Genomic DNA, 13964 nt, shown 5'->3' with positions numbered 1-13964 from the left:
ATAAAAACATTCTCATATTAAGAATACAGTTGTTTAAAGAAAGATACCCAGCTGCTGAAAGCACATAATTCATAAGGTTTACAAATCCATTCAACAAACCAGAGCTTTACTCTTTGTATATTTTGACAAAGAATAGTCTGAGACTATTATACAAATTGGGAATTAATGCAAAGTTGAACATTTCTTGTATGGGATGGAAAGATGCAGAACACAAACCAGGGCATGCAAACAGCTTTTTTCCATGCTAAACAAAGCCCGTGCTTGCAGGTGTAAACTTAAGACTATCTGACCATGAAAACAGTGAAAGACCAAGTAGAAGGGGATTTGTCTGCTGCCACTGAGGTTGCTGTCCCGGGCTGATTAATATTTGTATTGAAGGGCCTGCAGTCCAACGAAATGAAGCTGAATGTACTGATACTATCTATACTGCATGGCTAGAAAAATCACCCACAAGCCAGAACAGTTCCCAAGGATGGCAAGAGCATACCTGGTTTGTATACAGTGTGCACCAAATCTGTTAACAAGCAGTAATGCTTACCAAGCCTGCCACACAGTATATCAGATGGTATTTTGTAAGGTTCTGATGTAAGCTGTGGGACAGCTACAGCCCTCTTGCTTTATCAGAACACCATGGTGACTGCACAGTCTTCTTGAGCTAAGGGAAGGTGCACAAGTAACAACTCTCACACTGACTCTGACAAAATGAGGTTTTGGCTGTGGAAGAAAAGGCAGGCAAGTAGAAGAGTTTATGGAGCCTCTTGGTTGACACCCTGAAGAAAAACATTGGTACAGAGCGAATGACTACCAAACAGTGAGGGCAAGACAACCTTACAGAAATCAGCACCCTGTCTAAGAATCCACTTATGGAAAACAGAACTTGTAAAACGCATACAGAGTGATCTACATTGCATTGCTTTCTACCTGAGGGAAAGGAACAGCTCTGAACTCTCAGGGAATCAGATCTCAACTCCCACCCCAAGCTGTGGATATTTTTCCCGTTTGATTTATTACAACTTCTGAGACCCGTTAGGGGAAGAATATCATACTCACCCATCAGCTGAGAGCACAAATAGAAATGCTAATGTTAAGAATTAAATTCAGTAAGACTGACAGCTTAATCTTTGTATCTTAAATGTCAAGAGCTGGTATGGCAGAGACCCCAGGCAATGACCACATAGCACTGTCTTGATGGAGCCTTTGGGAGAAAGGTGGTAAAGTCAGCTTCCTATTCAGGAAAATCAATGACCAAGCGAACCTTAAAAGCCTGCAGGACCATAAACAGTGGTGAGAAAGTCTCACAAGCTGTCTGGCTTAAGGCTAGGACTGCTCACACATTTTCTGAAAGTTTATAGCTTCTGAGCCAGTCTCTCTAGCATTTTTTGTATGCAGCTGTTCTTCAGAAGGACAAGCAGCAGCTTTCAATGCAGGTGCACTTTGCCACTGAAAATCAGCCCCCAGACTGTTATTCACAAATGCTAGGAGTAGAAGGTGGGCCAGTAAAAGGACACAAGACATCAAGAAGGCTCAAACATTAAGTACCATGGATATTTCAATGAAGTTCTATCATATGGGAAAAGGTGGATTGGCATGCAAGAAGGGAGATTTCAGAAGAACTGGAACAGAGAAATCCCCACATACCCAGTGTTGGCTGGATTAGACAAGGAGAAAGATCTGAATTTTGGTAGAGGCTTCTTGCATAGTACTGAATAGTCCTTAACTACTGCAGATCGTTCATAACAAGCTATTTCTTTAACTGAGCTAATATTAACTTTGCTTTGAGTTTATCTCTGCTGTGCTATTTCAGGCTATGAGATCCAGCCATTATTTTGATAGGATCAAAGGTGCTTCACAGAAGGAAGGCGAACTGTTACACATTGAAGACTGCAAGAATTGTCAGCACAGAATGACACCGGGTAAGGTATTCAGTAAGGAACTAGTTGCTTGAAAATCCCAGACCACATTTTCCAAGATGCGCATTTTGAGGCAGTAATCATTAGACCAAAAATCCCCCAAACAGTCCTCAGAGTAGAAACCAGATCCACAGCTCTGCCCTCTAGTTACAAGGCTACCTCTACCACCAGAGCATTGCCAGCCTTTTGTCCCAGATCAAAGGATTATTACGGAGGGAAAAGGTGCCTGTCTCTCAGAAGAGACACTTCCGAGCACACACAGACAACAATGCTGAAAGTCCAGATCAAAACAGAGACACCAGAATTTTGGGAACCCATGTGGCTGGGCAGTGCTAGAAAGCTGCCAGGGCAAACCGTTGGAGTTACATGAATTTTATGTGCCTGTACCTCTGTTTCGTCTGTAGTTAGGTGAACAAATCTTACCACTAACCATAACTATGTATTTGGTGTAAGAAAGGAAGCTTTCTGCATGGATTAGAATACTTTCCTAAGGAAGCAAAAAAGTAAACTACATATAAAACAACGTTCAGGAAAATACGTTTTCTGATTTAGTTGACAAGTTGTGTTTTCCTAAGCTAATATTACACATTTCCAACAAATTTCCTACATAGCTACAAATGTTATACTAAATTAGTGTTTATTAAAGATAATAAAGCTACAAAGGTTTTTGCTGACTGTAGGATTAGAGATTTATCTCTTTCCCAGGGCAAGTACAATATCAGTAGTTATTTCCTTTTCAACTTTTATAATAGTTTGTCCAGAGTAGTAAAATTGTCATTTCATTTTTATAGGCTGGTTCACAGATAAAGTAGAAATCAACTAGTTGCACAGTGTGTTTCACTGAAGAATTAGCCCCGTGTAAGAATCCCTCAGTAGTTAAATCCAGCTGCTGGTTACTTGTAGACAGAGGAAATTACAAAAGTTATGTTATGATCTATGATCTTCCATTTGCAGATCTAAATGGAATCTAAAAGATAACGGTTCAGCCACAAAAGCTGAAGGTCAGCTCCAAGCAAATCACTTGACTTCTTAAAGGGGTTTATCTAATGCATCGTGCTGCATATTCCTCCTTCTAACACTCAAATATTTTGCAATTGCTAGCATTCACAAACCATTAACAGGCACCTCAAATCCTAAGCCAAACACTACTGTAATAAAACAGGCTATATAATGTAAAAATGTATTACCGTGTTAATGTAAAAATGCTTTGCATTGCATGATACTGAAAAACTTCTCTACTCAAGGTCAAAACAAAAGGTCTGTTTCCCATTTAAGAACAAGCCCTTGCAAGAGATGGTGTTCACTTGCCAACTTCCATAAAAAAGATTAATCCACAATATCAATATGAATATAATTTTTCATACTAAAATACAGATTTATTTTAAGGAAGTGGATAATATTTGTATTACATTTTATAGGCCCCTATAGTTACATCTGGACCTTATTTATTTAAATTTTATTCAGCTTGCATAATATTTTTGCTTACAGTTATATTCTCTAAGATCAGAAAAGCTCAAACCTGAAAATTCAATGGCACTATTCATTAACATTCCTTCGGTCTGCAGTCATAGACATTTGCAAGCTCTCCTTTGATTCTGAAATAATAAAACTAAGGTAATAAGATGTTTAGTGTAAAAATATATGACTTAAGTCAGAATGATAAAGAGCTATGTTTCTATGAATCACATGCCAAAGCAAACCAAAGTTTTTCAAAAAGTATACATGCTCATTTTAGAGGGAATAATAAAACACAGAACTACATATTAAAATGTTAACTCTCTCACTCTCATTATTTTATGAAATAAAAAAATATGAAAAATTACCGTGTACCGTGCATAACACAGGTTATAAAGGCTGCACGAGATCCTGAATGCATATGACACAAGAGGCCAAAAGCCAGTACCTTCAACTAGCTGCAAGCAAGATACTGCTGAAGTCCATTCCGACATGTCCTACTGCTTTTGTATATTGTTAGCTTAGATTTTATGGTTGATATATGCTCCTGGAAGACACCAACTTTTTCAAGCAAGGCACTGCTACACAAGCTAGCTATACAGTCAGCTAAACCCTTGCCAAAGATCATCAAATACATGATTTGCAAAACTTACTACTCCGATTCCTATTTGTGATAACTCCTGTATAAAGCAGTTTGGGTTTTTTCATGCTGTTGTAAGCTAATATCCTGGGATTATGATGAATCCACCAACTTCATTTTAACATTATCCAACCAAGAGTCAAAGCAATTCCTCACAATTTCAAGCTAACTGCATTTACCACTGTCATTAAATTGCCTTCTGTTTTATAAATGTGGGTGATGGTGAAGAAGTGATTGCATTTTTTTTTTCTTCCAGCCACAAACTTTTCCTCTCCAATACCCAAGCCATGATTAAAAACTTAGGACCTCTATTACCATTTTTCATTCTATTGTTCCATTCATTGTGCAATAGACTTAATAGCAACAGTATCTATAGCCAATATATTGCTGAAACCCTCCTGAGGCCAATATCTTGCTTTTCATTTGTAGTTACAAGGTAAGCATGTTCCACTAAAACAGTTTCGGTCTTAGCTGCACTTGACAACTGTCTACAAAGTCACTCAGACTTTGACTGTCTGTAACTGATGAAGTTATTTTTACCTGAATCTAAATATAACTGAGGTGGGAGGGAGGGAAGAAAGCTCAACCAAGGGAGCACCTGTTTGTTTAGTAACACAGAAGTCACATCAGTCCTCCTGTTTAGGTAGGTCCCCACTGCTGACTGCAACATTGCACAAGACAGACATATCAGACTTGGCTTTGGTATTAGTAACAGCCTGCTCTTGGCAGTGAGGAGATCCTAGCAGGGTAATTAGCCCTCACAGCTCCAGGGGCAAACATTGGGTCTTGAAGAGCTGCAATTTTAAGTCACAGTTTTCTTGAATATTCCTTTGCCCTTCCTTAACAGATGGGATTTATGCAAGGTATGACTCACCTGCACTGACAGAATGAATCTAAATATTCTTCTGTCAAACTGCATCCCCACCATCATGAAGCTCCCCCTGCTCCGCCGCAAGCCAGAAAGCCTTCTGGGCTAACTGAGGTGGTTAGAAAACCTTCTTCCTCTCCGACTCCAGCGTTACCAGCTCTCACACCAACTAGTGTTAGCTGAGTGCAGGCATATTCTGTTACTTTTTGGAGCACTGCTAAAGTGTTCCAGCTCCCTGGCTTTGTGGATCACTTTATTTTACAGATGGAGTACCTTAAAGTTTGTTAATTGCCTTAAAAATGCTTTTTATTAAAGTCAGCTGAAAGCAAAAGTGAAAAGAAAATAATTATTTACCAAACTCAAAGTAGATAACCCAGTATAAAAATTCTGCATAAGAGGTTTGTTGTCATTGACAATAAAACGCACACCAGATACAATATGCTGCTTTCCTTCCTTTCTACGTAAAGTTCAAATAATGACCGCCTCCTAGCTACTCCACCTCCAAAGACCCTCTAGGTTACTGCTCCTGCAATCTGTTTTTCTTTTATACCATAGGCGCCCCTTCGGTATTTAACGGTGATTTTTCAAACCACAGCTGAGCCTCTGCACTCCCCTCCCAGAATTTTCTAACTCTGCCTGAGGGAAATGTCCCTGTACCAGCTTCTACCAGTGTTGAAACCAGTGAATCCCCTCCGGCATGTCTGAGCATCTTAGTCACCCAGGCAGCAAATAGGAGTCAATAACTACGAGTAATCAACTCAACCATTACTAAATTATTCAGCTGGAAGCAAAACAGTGCTCCCACCTACTAAGAAAATGTTTGTATCCTAGAGTGATGCTTTTAGCATGTCCTGCCAAGAATAAAATCCCTGTAAACTGACAATCCTGTTTTAGAGAAAATGGCTCATTGCAAGTCGCTAACTGGACAAGACATCACAGCATTCACGATAATGGGGTTTGGATGATTTAACCCCACATGCCATCTGGAGGAGTACCAGGACATCTTTTTTTAAACAATTCCTTGATACCCTGTTTTGAGACGTTTTATGAAGAAAATCTCACAGAAACTTCCTCGCAAAACAGTTTCCGAGGAAAAAGCTCATTACTTTAACTTATTTGCCTTGAAACAACTTATGCAGAATACAATGAATCAAAAGCAGAATAACTGAGGAACATTTCCTGAATTTACGGTGAATAGCTGGACTATCTGGTGCTGCCAGTCCTGTATCCTGAAAGGCCAGTTATTCGTCCCAGACCCGTAAGGTTCCAGCCTGTGCAGCCTTGGGCCAGCTCGCCATGCCAATGCTGCCACGAACGCCCAAGTCTGAAAGCTGAACTCTACGTCTAACTAAGAGTCACAGCTCGTCCAGGCGCAGCGCTGGCAGCCCAGGCACAACGGTCCTGCCCAGTGTGCTGGGGGCTGCAGCGCCTGCGGCTCTCAGAGCTGCACCACAGGCATTGCCCAAACAGGTCTGCCACATTCACGTATCCCGGGTGTCTTGCAGCTGGAGCAGCTCATGCGCCCTGGGAGCACCGGCAGCTGCCGAGTGACAATGACACCCCTGTCAGGTTTATGGCTGCTATTAGCAGTGGTGGAGCTGACAAGCATTTATATACAGTTCAGCAACCGGAGGGACAACAGGGCAGGATGGTGTCCTAGGGAGCAGAGTTAGAGCCTCAAACATCGTTTTGGGATGTTTCTGAAACCACTTTTTTTTTTTTTTTTTAAAATTCCCACTCTGAGGTTACTTTTACAAGTTTGATTGGACTACAACCAAAAAAAAAAAAATCTTACAAATTGAAAGCCCTGTACTTCAGCCAGCTCCACTCTGCAGTTTAATTGCTTTAAAGCAGAGGTCATGTGTTGTGCTCTCTCAGGGGTACATGGGAAGGTGAAATGAAAGAGAGTAAAGAAAAAAATAAAAATAAAAATCATCCCTTAGAATGAAATGAAATAGGACTGCTTAAGGGCTATAGCAGTCTAAAGATCAACAACATGAAGACAACTCTCAACAACAATCCTTCCTTCCTCATGCCTTTTCTATAAGCACATCTTTTCAGTTGATGCTAATCTGCTTCCCCCTAAGCACACAGCCACTAGTCCCTGCTTATAATACATGCAACTTGAAAGCTTTTGCCAGTTTAAGGGGATGGTCATCTTCTCAACAAAAAACATTTAACAGGTGTTAAGACATCACTTTCCAACCTCCTGAGCAGATCCACCTCTCTGCTCACAGGCTTTAATTTTCAGGTCTCTACTTGGCAATTTCTGATGAGATTCCTAAGGTTATGACTTGAAAGTTGCACCCCATACTTCATTTTGAAGCAGTGCATCCCTTTAGTGGGCTGCCAAATTTATTATTCCAAAAGCAGGACTGTACATCATGTATTTAAGAAAGATCCAAAATATTCTGAAGTGAGCTTTGCCATCACATGTGAGCTGGTGGTATGCATCAGCGTTGACTGCCAGCACTCAGATAAGCATTTTTAGATCAAGTACATTTTAATACCACACAGATGAGGCCCTTATACTCATCACAGCTACCTTTGACTTGACAAGTTCTACCAAGGAGCAGTCTCCCTGTATACCCCATACTGACAAATTACTTCTGAGATCCTAGGAACCAGACTTCATATCCCTCTTCATTTTGTAGGCATTTACACATCTGCACAGGTATGAAATAAAAGATATCCTAGTAGAAAAAGGAGGAAGAAATGGGTGCTCATACTTTGTTTTCTCAAAGGACAAAAATTTAAAAGAAAAAGTCTCTGCTGCTGTGCGGTGCACAGACACTGCTCCCACAGATTCACCCCTATTCTGCCAGGCCTTTCCCTGTCCCTGATGGAGCACATTTCCATGATCCCATCAGGGCATCTCACCTCTCATCTGTGTGCACCATCTGAATGACAGGACTACAAAAGACAGCATAACTGCTTGAAGCCTGCAGAGACAGGCTACAAACGGTGCTACTCCCATTCTTTCTGACTTTGATCTGACAATTTCTGTTTCAAAAATAGTTAAAAAAACAAACCCAAACTGCTGAAGCCAATTATAGCTTCATTTTAATTTCTCTGCACTGCAGAAAACAGTGGATATTGGAGACATCATTTCTGCCACACAAAAAGACCTTCAGAACTGATGAACTTCTATGGCACATAAGCATAACACATACACAAGCAGTGATGCTGTAAGTCTTTTTTTTTTTTTTCTTTTTAAAAATACAAAAGATGTCGATCTATCTAACTGAGTTAAAAACAAACGATGGCAAGAGAAGACACATCACTCAGCTCCATGTGCTTATTTTGTTATAACTCCGCTCTAATCCATGAAACTCAGGAAGACAGAAACTTTCCTACAGTCCTGAGCTGTATTTTCTTTTACTCCTCCTCACTGTGTTATGTAAACTTCATTTCAACTCTAATGAAAGCTTTTCTGACTTCATGGCAAAAAAGGAAGGCATCAAAATATTTTGAGGGAGATCAGTAGTACAAAGTAGACAGAGCAATGATGATCCCACCAGCTAGAGACTCAGCCCTGAGTACCTGCTCTGAGAAGAAGGGTTTGCATGCATCGTTTTGGATAAGCAAGTTATGGAGAATCCCCAAGAGGGTCTCTGCACAAGATAAGCTTAGATAGTAGTCTCACAAAAGCAACTCATTTCCTTTGAAACAACATTGCTTGCTTTTGAATAAGCAAATTCAGAAATATGAAAAGCACAGGGAATCATTTTGGTAAGTCCTGTAATGTGAGGATCAAAAATGTGGGAAGTCAGACCTCCCTCCCTTTGTGAATTTCAGTTCCTGCAATCAAGTACATGCATTTAAAAAATAAATTCCTAGGAGGACACTTTAATGAATAAACTAATGAAAGTATAATACTTAGCCAAAACCATTTATTCAATTTAAAGAATAAAATCCTTTGCATATTTCTCATCTGATATTTATATTTATAATTTTCATTTATTTATATTAAAATTTCATGAAAGACATGTACCAGATTCCATCTGACAGATCGCCATGTATTACTTCCAAATTCCAGTTAAATGAAAAAGCAGAGAGATGACTAATGCTGAATTTCTTATTTGAATTTACTCAACACTGAGACATTTGAGAAAAAAGGGGACTGGGCACAAAACAGTGCATGACTGGACAGACTGGAAACCATACAGGCTGATTTAAGCCTTCAGCATAACTCAGATCTATCTCCATGTGAAGCACAGTAATGCATCCAAACTCTACATAATTGGACACTTAGATAAATGGGACCAAAAGCTGAACCTTTTCCAGTTTCAGCTTTAATACTGTAAAAGATACAGCCTACATTCTGCAAAACAACACTCTCTTCTTCCTTTCAACTTCCTTGGTTTTTTTTTTTTTCCTTTTTTTTTCTTGCTCTGGAAAAAGATTACTACATTGCAACTGCCTGTAGCTGCTGACACTCACAGTACTTCATTGCTTATGATGCACCAACATGATATTTTCAGGAACAACTGCATGTAACAGAGCAGTTCTATTGCCTTAAGTGTCTTGCAGCAGAGGATTCAGCAGAATCCAGTAAAGACATCTCTGCAGAAGACTTGTTCACTGAAGAGAACTAAATTTGACATTTAAAAAAAACAATCTGACATTCTGTTACACTGTTGCATAGCATCTCTTAAATGGAAAGTGGAGTGGAAACCACAACAACAAAGGCAGAGAAGGGTTAGCATAACTAACTTGATGAGTTTACACTTTAACTGATACATTTTAATTTAGTGGAAGATAATGTTTTTAAAAGCAGCATAGCCAAGAGCAAGATTGAGCAAAAAGACACAAAACCCAGTAAAAGATTACCTTTGCTTTAGTTCTGTTCAGCAAGGACTTTTGCTGGCAAGCAGATACATCATGGTTTGTTTAAACAGCTAGGTAGCATTTATGCTCTCAAGGTGGAGGTGTTAACCTTGCTGAAGTAGCTTTAACTCCGTGTCATTAATTTCTAGTCCAACCATTCTGGTAACTTACCTTCTTGAAACTCTTAATTCACAATGGTTAAGAAAAGACCACATATTTGTAAACTGACCATAGCAGAGAGCACTACTGAAACACAAACCTTTGAATTTAAACAGGGACAGAAAACAACTGATCTCATACAAGGCAAAATTATCAATTTGTTGTTGGATATTGAAGTTGCTGGTTTCTCCTCCCTGTACTGAACAATTAATTAGAGCAATTACAGATCATTGCATCATTAGTTTCTATGTTTTCCTTGTCTTTGTCTCCTATTCTTCAACAGAGACAGTAAATATTAGTTTAACAGAAACTCACCAGTGGGGTGTCTTTCCCTCCGACAATGCTGAGTCCTAGGCCTGACCGACCCTTAGATATCTCTATAGTCATCTCCTGCCCTGGAACTATAGGGCATGTTGCTGGATCCACAGGCAAAGGAAGTGGAAAGACACCTAAGACCATGAAAAGATAAAGAAGTCAGTCACTCTATTCAATGAGAAAATGAAAACAATCAAAGGAATTGTATGAGAGCAACTAATTAAGCTCTTGTATTTTGGTCTTCACCTTTACCAATCTAAATTGAACTAGATGACTACTCTGAGTCACTTCTGAAGTCCCTAAATGAGAATGACACGAGTTCTGGGAGTAAATGTTCAGAGTAAATGTCTGGGAGAACATCTCATTCAGTTATAACCTACACAATTCAGATCATGATGGTAAGGTGTATTCCATTCAGGACAGATAAGGCCATTTTCCAGCACCATGGAATGGACAAGATGTCCCAGACTGCCCTTCCTTCTATTTTAATTAACAAGAAGAATAACGGCTTTGTATGTAAAAGTCAAGAAGAACAAGCAAAGGGACCTTCAAGCTCTCAAAAACCGTAAAATGACAGAAAAATACAAACAATTTATAAAATAACTTAAAATCATAGGTCATTAGATGTTCAAAGAAAAAAGTCTCAGAGAAAGTTATCTGGAAAAAAATTTTAAAAATTGATCCTGGGTTAAGGTACTAAATATACACTATACTGGTGGAAAAAGTAACTGGTTCATACTACGGCTCGTGACTTCTCCCTCCGGAGAAAGGTAAGTAGGTGCTGGCACCAGGGGTATCTCCTGTAAGTTGGCTGCTACTTTTCTTGAAGATTTGGATTGTTTGATCTGATTGAGGACCTAGAAACAAAGCAGAAGCAAAAGAGATCAGTTATCAATCACAGAAAGGCATGTTATATGGACATTATCATTAGCTGTTGATTACCGTACCTGACTAAATCCTCTAAGTCAACAGAAGTGAAACAAGCAATATGCATAGATGAACTGAAAAGATTCTCTTCATAAATAAACAGAAAATCATGATGACTGGATAACTGTGCTTCCAGAAATACTCATGAAGGAAGTAGGGACAGGAATATACCTTTCTCAGTTGTGCCTCTCATACCAAATAACATAGGTTTGTAGTTGCTTTTTTTGTTTGGTTGACAGGTGTTTTTTTTTTTACTTTTAAACAGCAAAGAACATCCTTGACATTAGCCTGTGTGATTATTTCCATGTACTTACAGAGAAGGAAGTAATTTCTCAAGTTTCCACCAATAAAATTATTTTAGTGTCTCCTCAGTTAACCCCTTCCCCCCATAAATCACCCAGTCTTCAACTAGATCAAGTTCCAAGAACCCCATCTTATTGGTTAACATAAACACATATACATTTTCCGGCGGTTGCTCCTCTATTTCCTGCTGATCTGCCACCACTGGTTTGTCAGGTTTACATTTCACATCCTAAAAAGTCAAAAAAGAAAGTGAGGTATATTGAAAATGTCTCATTAGCTTAAATAAATTATCCTCCAAAACTCAACATGATGATTCTAGGCAAACACAGCGATATTTTTTTCACTCAAGTACATTTGTAGCACAACACAAGGCTGAAACCCAGAACTTGGAAGAGGAAAAGCTAGTATGAATACAGGGAATACCAGGGATTATTAAAAACATGCCCAATTTTGAGGGGATTTTTTTGGAGGAGATTATCACACATGGTCTATATTGTTCCTGAGTAATATGAAGCTCTAAAGAAGAAGGAAGTGTGTACTCTGGGGCGGCTGGGACAGCAATACCCATGCTGTGTGGAAAGGTGCAGGTACCCGTGTGCCCAGCCTCTAACACACAGGTAGCTGTGCAGAGCCTTTGGTGCCTACAGCAGGAAGGAATCTGGTCATCTGTTCTCTTCTTCCCTCTCCCTTCTTTGGTAGTCCTCAGCAACACTGCGCATACTGCCAGCACTTAAATAAAGTAACTGTTTAAAATGCATCATCCAGCTTAATTAATAATATCTCAAACAATGGCACTTCAATCACGGGCTCCATTTGTATCCTAATTGTTTTCCATATCCTTGCAATACACTAAAAAGTATTTTTTCTCTCCTACTTCTACAACTGCTTCCAGACAGTGAAACAATGTCCTCCCTTTGTTAGCTCTTAGCCAAATTTAGGCCACTTTGATCACAGTATTAGTTAGTTATCTTACCCCATGTTATAAAAAACTGATAAACAGCCTAGGTTTCAGAAAAGCTGAGTACCAGCTTCAAAAGATAACAGAGATATTCTGCATCTCAAAAGAATTTCTAATGAAGATGACAATTCGTACTTTAAAAAAAATACACATAAATCAAATTTTAGATAACTGAACTTGAAAATACTGGCCTTGTTCCCTGGAGTTTTATTACGTTAAATTGTGACAAGCCCTCCAGGCTCCGCCCCCTCCCCCCCCCCCCCCCCCCGGCCTTCGCATTTTTTTCCCTGCATTTTTCTCCAAGCTTACTGTAACTATTATCCAGATGGGCAACAAGAAAAAAAAATAAAGCAGAGATGTCATCATACTATCAGAGGTGTCAAGGGAGAAATGGGAAGACTGCTTTGTCATTTTAGGACAGATTGTTTTAATGAGCAATGAAAAATTATTTCATGTGTCCTGTTTTCATTCTGATATGTGACTAAAATCTGAAACTTCATCTTGTACATCAAGTAAGCACCATGCATCACCTTTAAATCTCTCTAATCTTCTTCTTTTAACTCAGACTATGCCAAAGGAACCTAAATTAAAAGATTTCCAGCCCCTCAAGCACTGAATTGTAGACTCAGCATCTGTCATAAGCCTGAGACCCAACTGGTTTAATCTAATTCAATTCCCTCAAATCCATCCAAAAGCATTTCTGCGAAGCCACTCCTCTTTGCCAGCACTTCAAGGACATGTTTTCTGCTTGTGGTAAAGTTGGATTATTGTTCCAAGTTCAAATCTTTTAAGGAAAATGAATCCATTCTCACACATCAAACATCGGTTTAATTATCCCACCTACAGCACAGTGGATTACGCACATGCTCTTCCAGGACACTAATGATGGAAGATGCTTCAGAGCACAGACAATGACTGCTCAAGCCACTTTCACCTTTGTGAAGTTAAAAGTTTCAAGAACATCTCCAAACCCCATATATCAATTCTTTTCCAACAACATCTTATGGAAAGCAAGATAGCTACAGTCCTCAGAAACGCACAACCTTCTAGCAGGCCACCTCAAATGTCAGCTAATAAGCATGCAGACTTTGCCTAACACTTTCACTGGCTCCAGTTCAGAAATAAAGTTGTTTTCTTTCCTGTCTCTTATCATCGAAGTCTACAATTGTGTCCACTATATAACTTTATAATTTTTAAAGTGATGAAGTGACAACAAAAAGTATCTTGGGAGAGACTTAAAAATTTATCAGCAACCAATGAATAGCGAATTATGTGAATTTTTAATTTTTTTTTTTTTTTTTTTTTTACAGCTGTCACTTGGTGAGACATCTTGCTTATGCTTTGAGCTGTACGTACTTGTGGAAGATCTCTGCTGATAAACACATACTTTTTATTTACTCAGTGAACCTGATCTTACTTGATGACTTTCACATTCCTGATTTCTCTTGACATATGACTGAGAAATTAAATAACCATGGTGAACTGGCATTAGGCTCTAGTAGCAACCATCATGCTATGAAAAATATGGCATTGTTTTCTTTTGCCTCAACAGTCACTAAAAGACTGCAAGAGAAATCTCTTTTCCTCAAAATAATGAGC

General features: G+C 39.1%; 1 protein-coding gene across 6 annotated transcripts in view; it reads right to left on the bottom strand.

Annotated features, from left to right (window-relative positions):
- PATJ (PATJ crumbs cell polarity complex component) overlaps window positions 1–13964 on the bottom strand; it is a 157164-nt gene that overhangs the window by 24497 nt on the left and 118703 nt on the right. For all 6 annotated transcript variants that reach the window (XM_040610070.1, XM_040610071.1, XM_040610075.1 and 3 more), the window contains exons 32-34: window positions 11565–11636; window positions 10917–11034; window positions 10178–10311 (exon numbers count right to left, since the gene is read on the bottom strand). In XM_040610070.1, coding sequence (XP_040466004.1) covers window positions 10178–10311; window positions 10917–11034; window positions 11565–11636 — 324 coding nt within the window. The remainder of the gene's footprint in view (window positions 1–10177; window positions 10312–10916; window positions 11035–11564; window positions 11637–13964) is intronic.

The sequence above is a fragment of the Falco naumanni genome, chromosome 11, assembly GCF_017639655.2.
Source record: "Falco naumanni isolate bFalNau1 chromosome 11, bFalNau1.pat, whole genome shotgun sequence".
Classification (NCBI taxonomy): domain Eukaryota; kingdom Metazoa; phylum Chordata; class Aves; order Falconiformes; family Falconidae; genus Falco; species Falco naumanni.
Note: the sequence above shows the minus strand (reverse complement) of the source record. Positions and strands in the feature narration are given on the sequence as shown.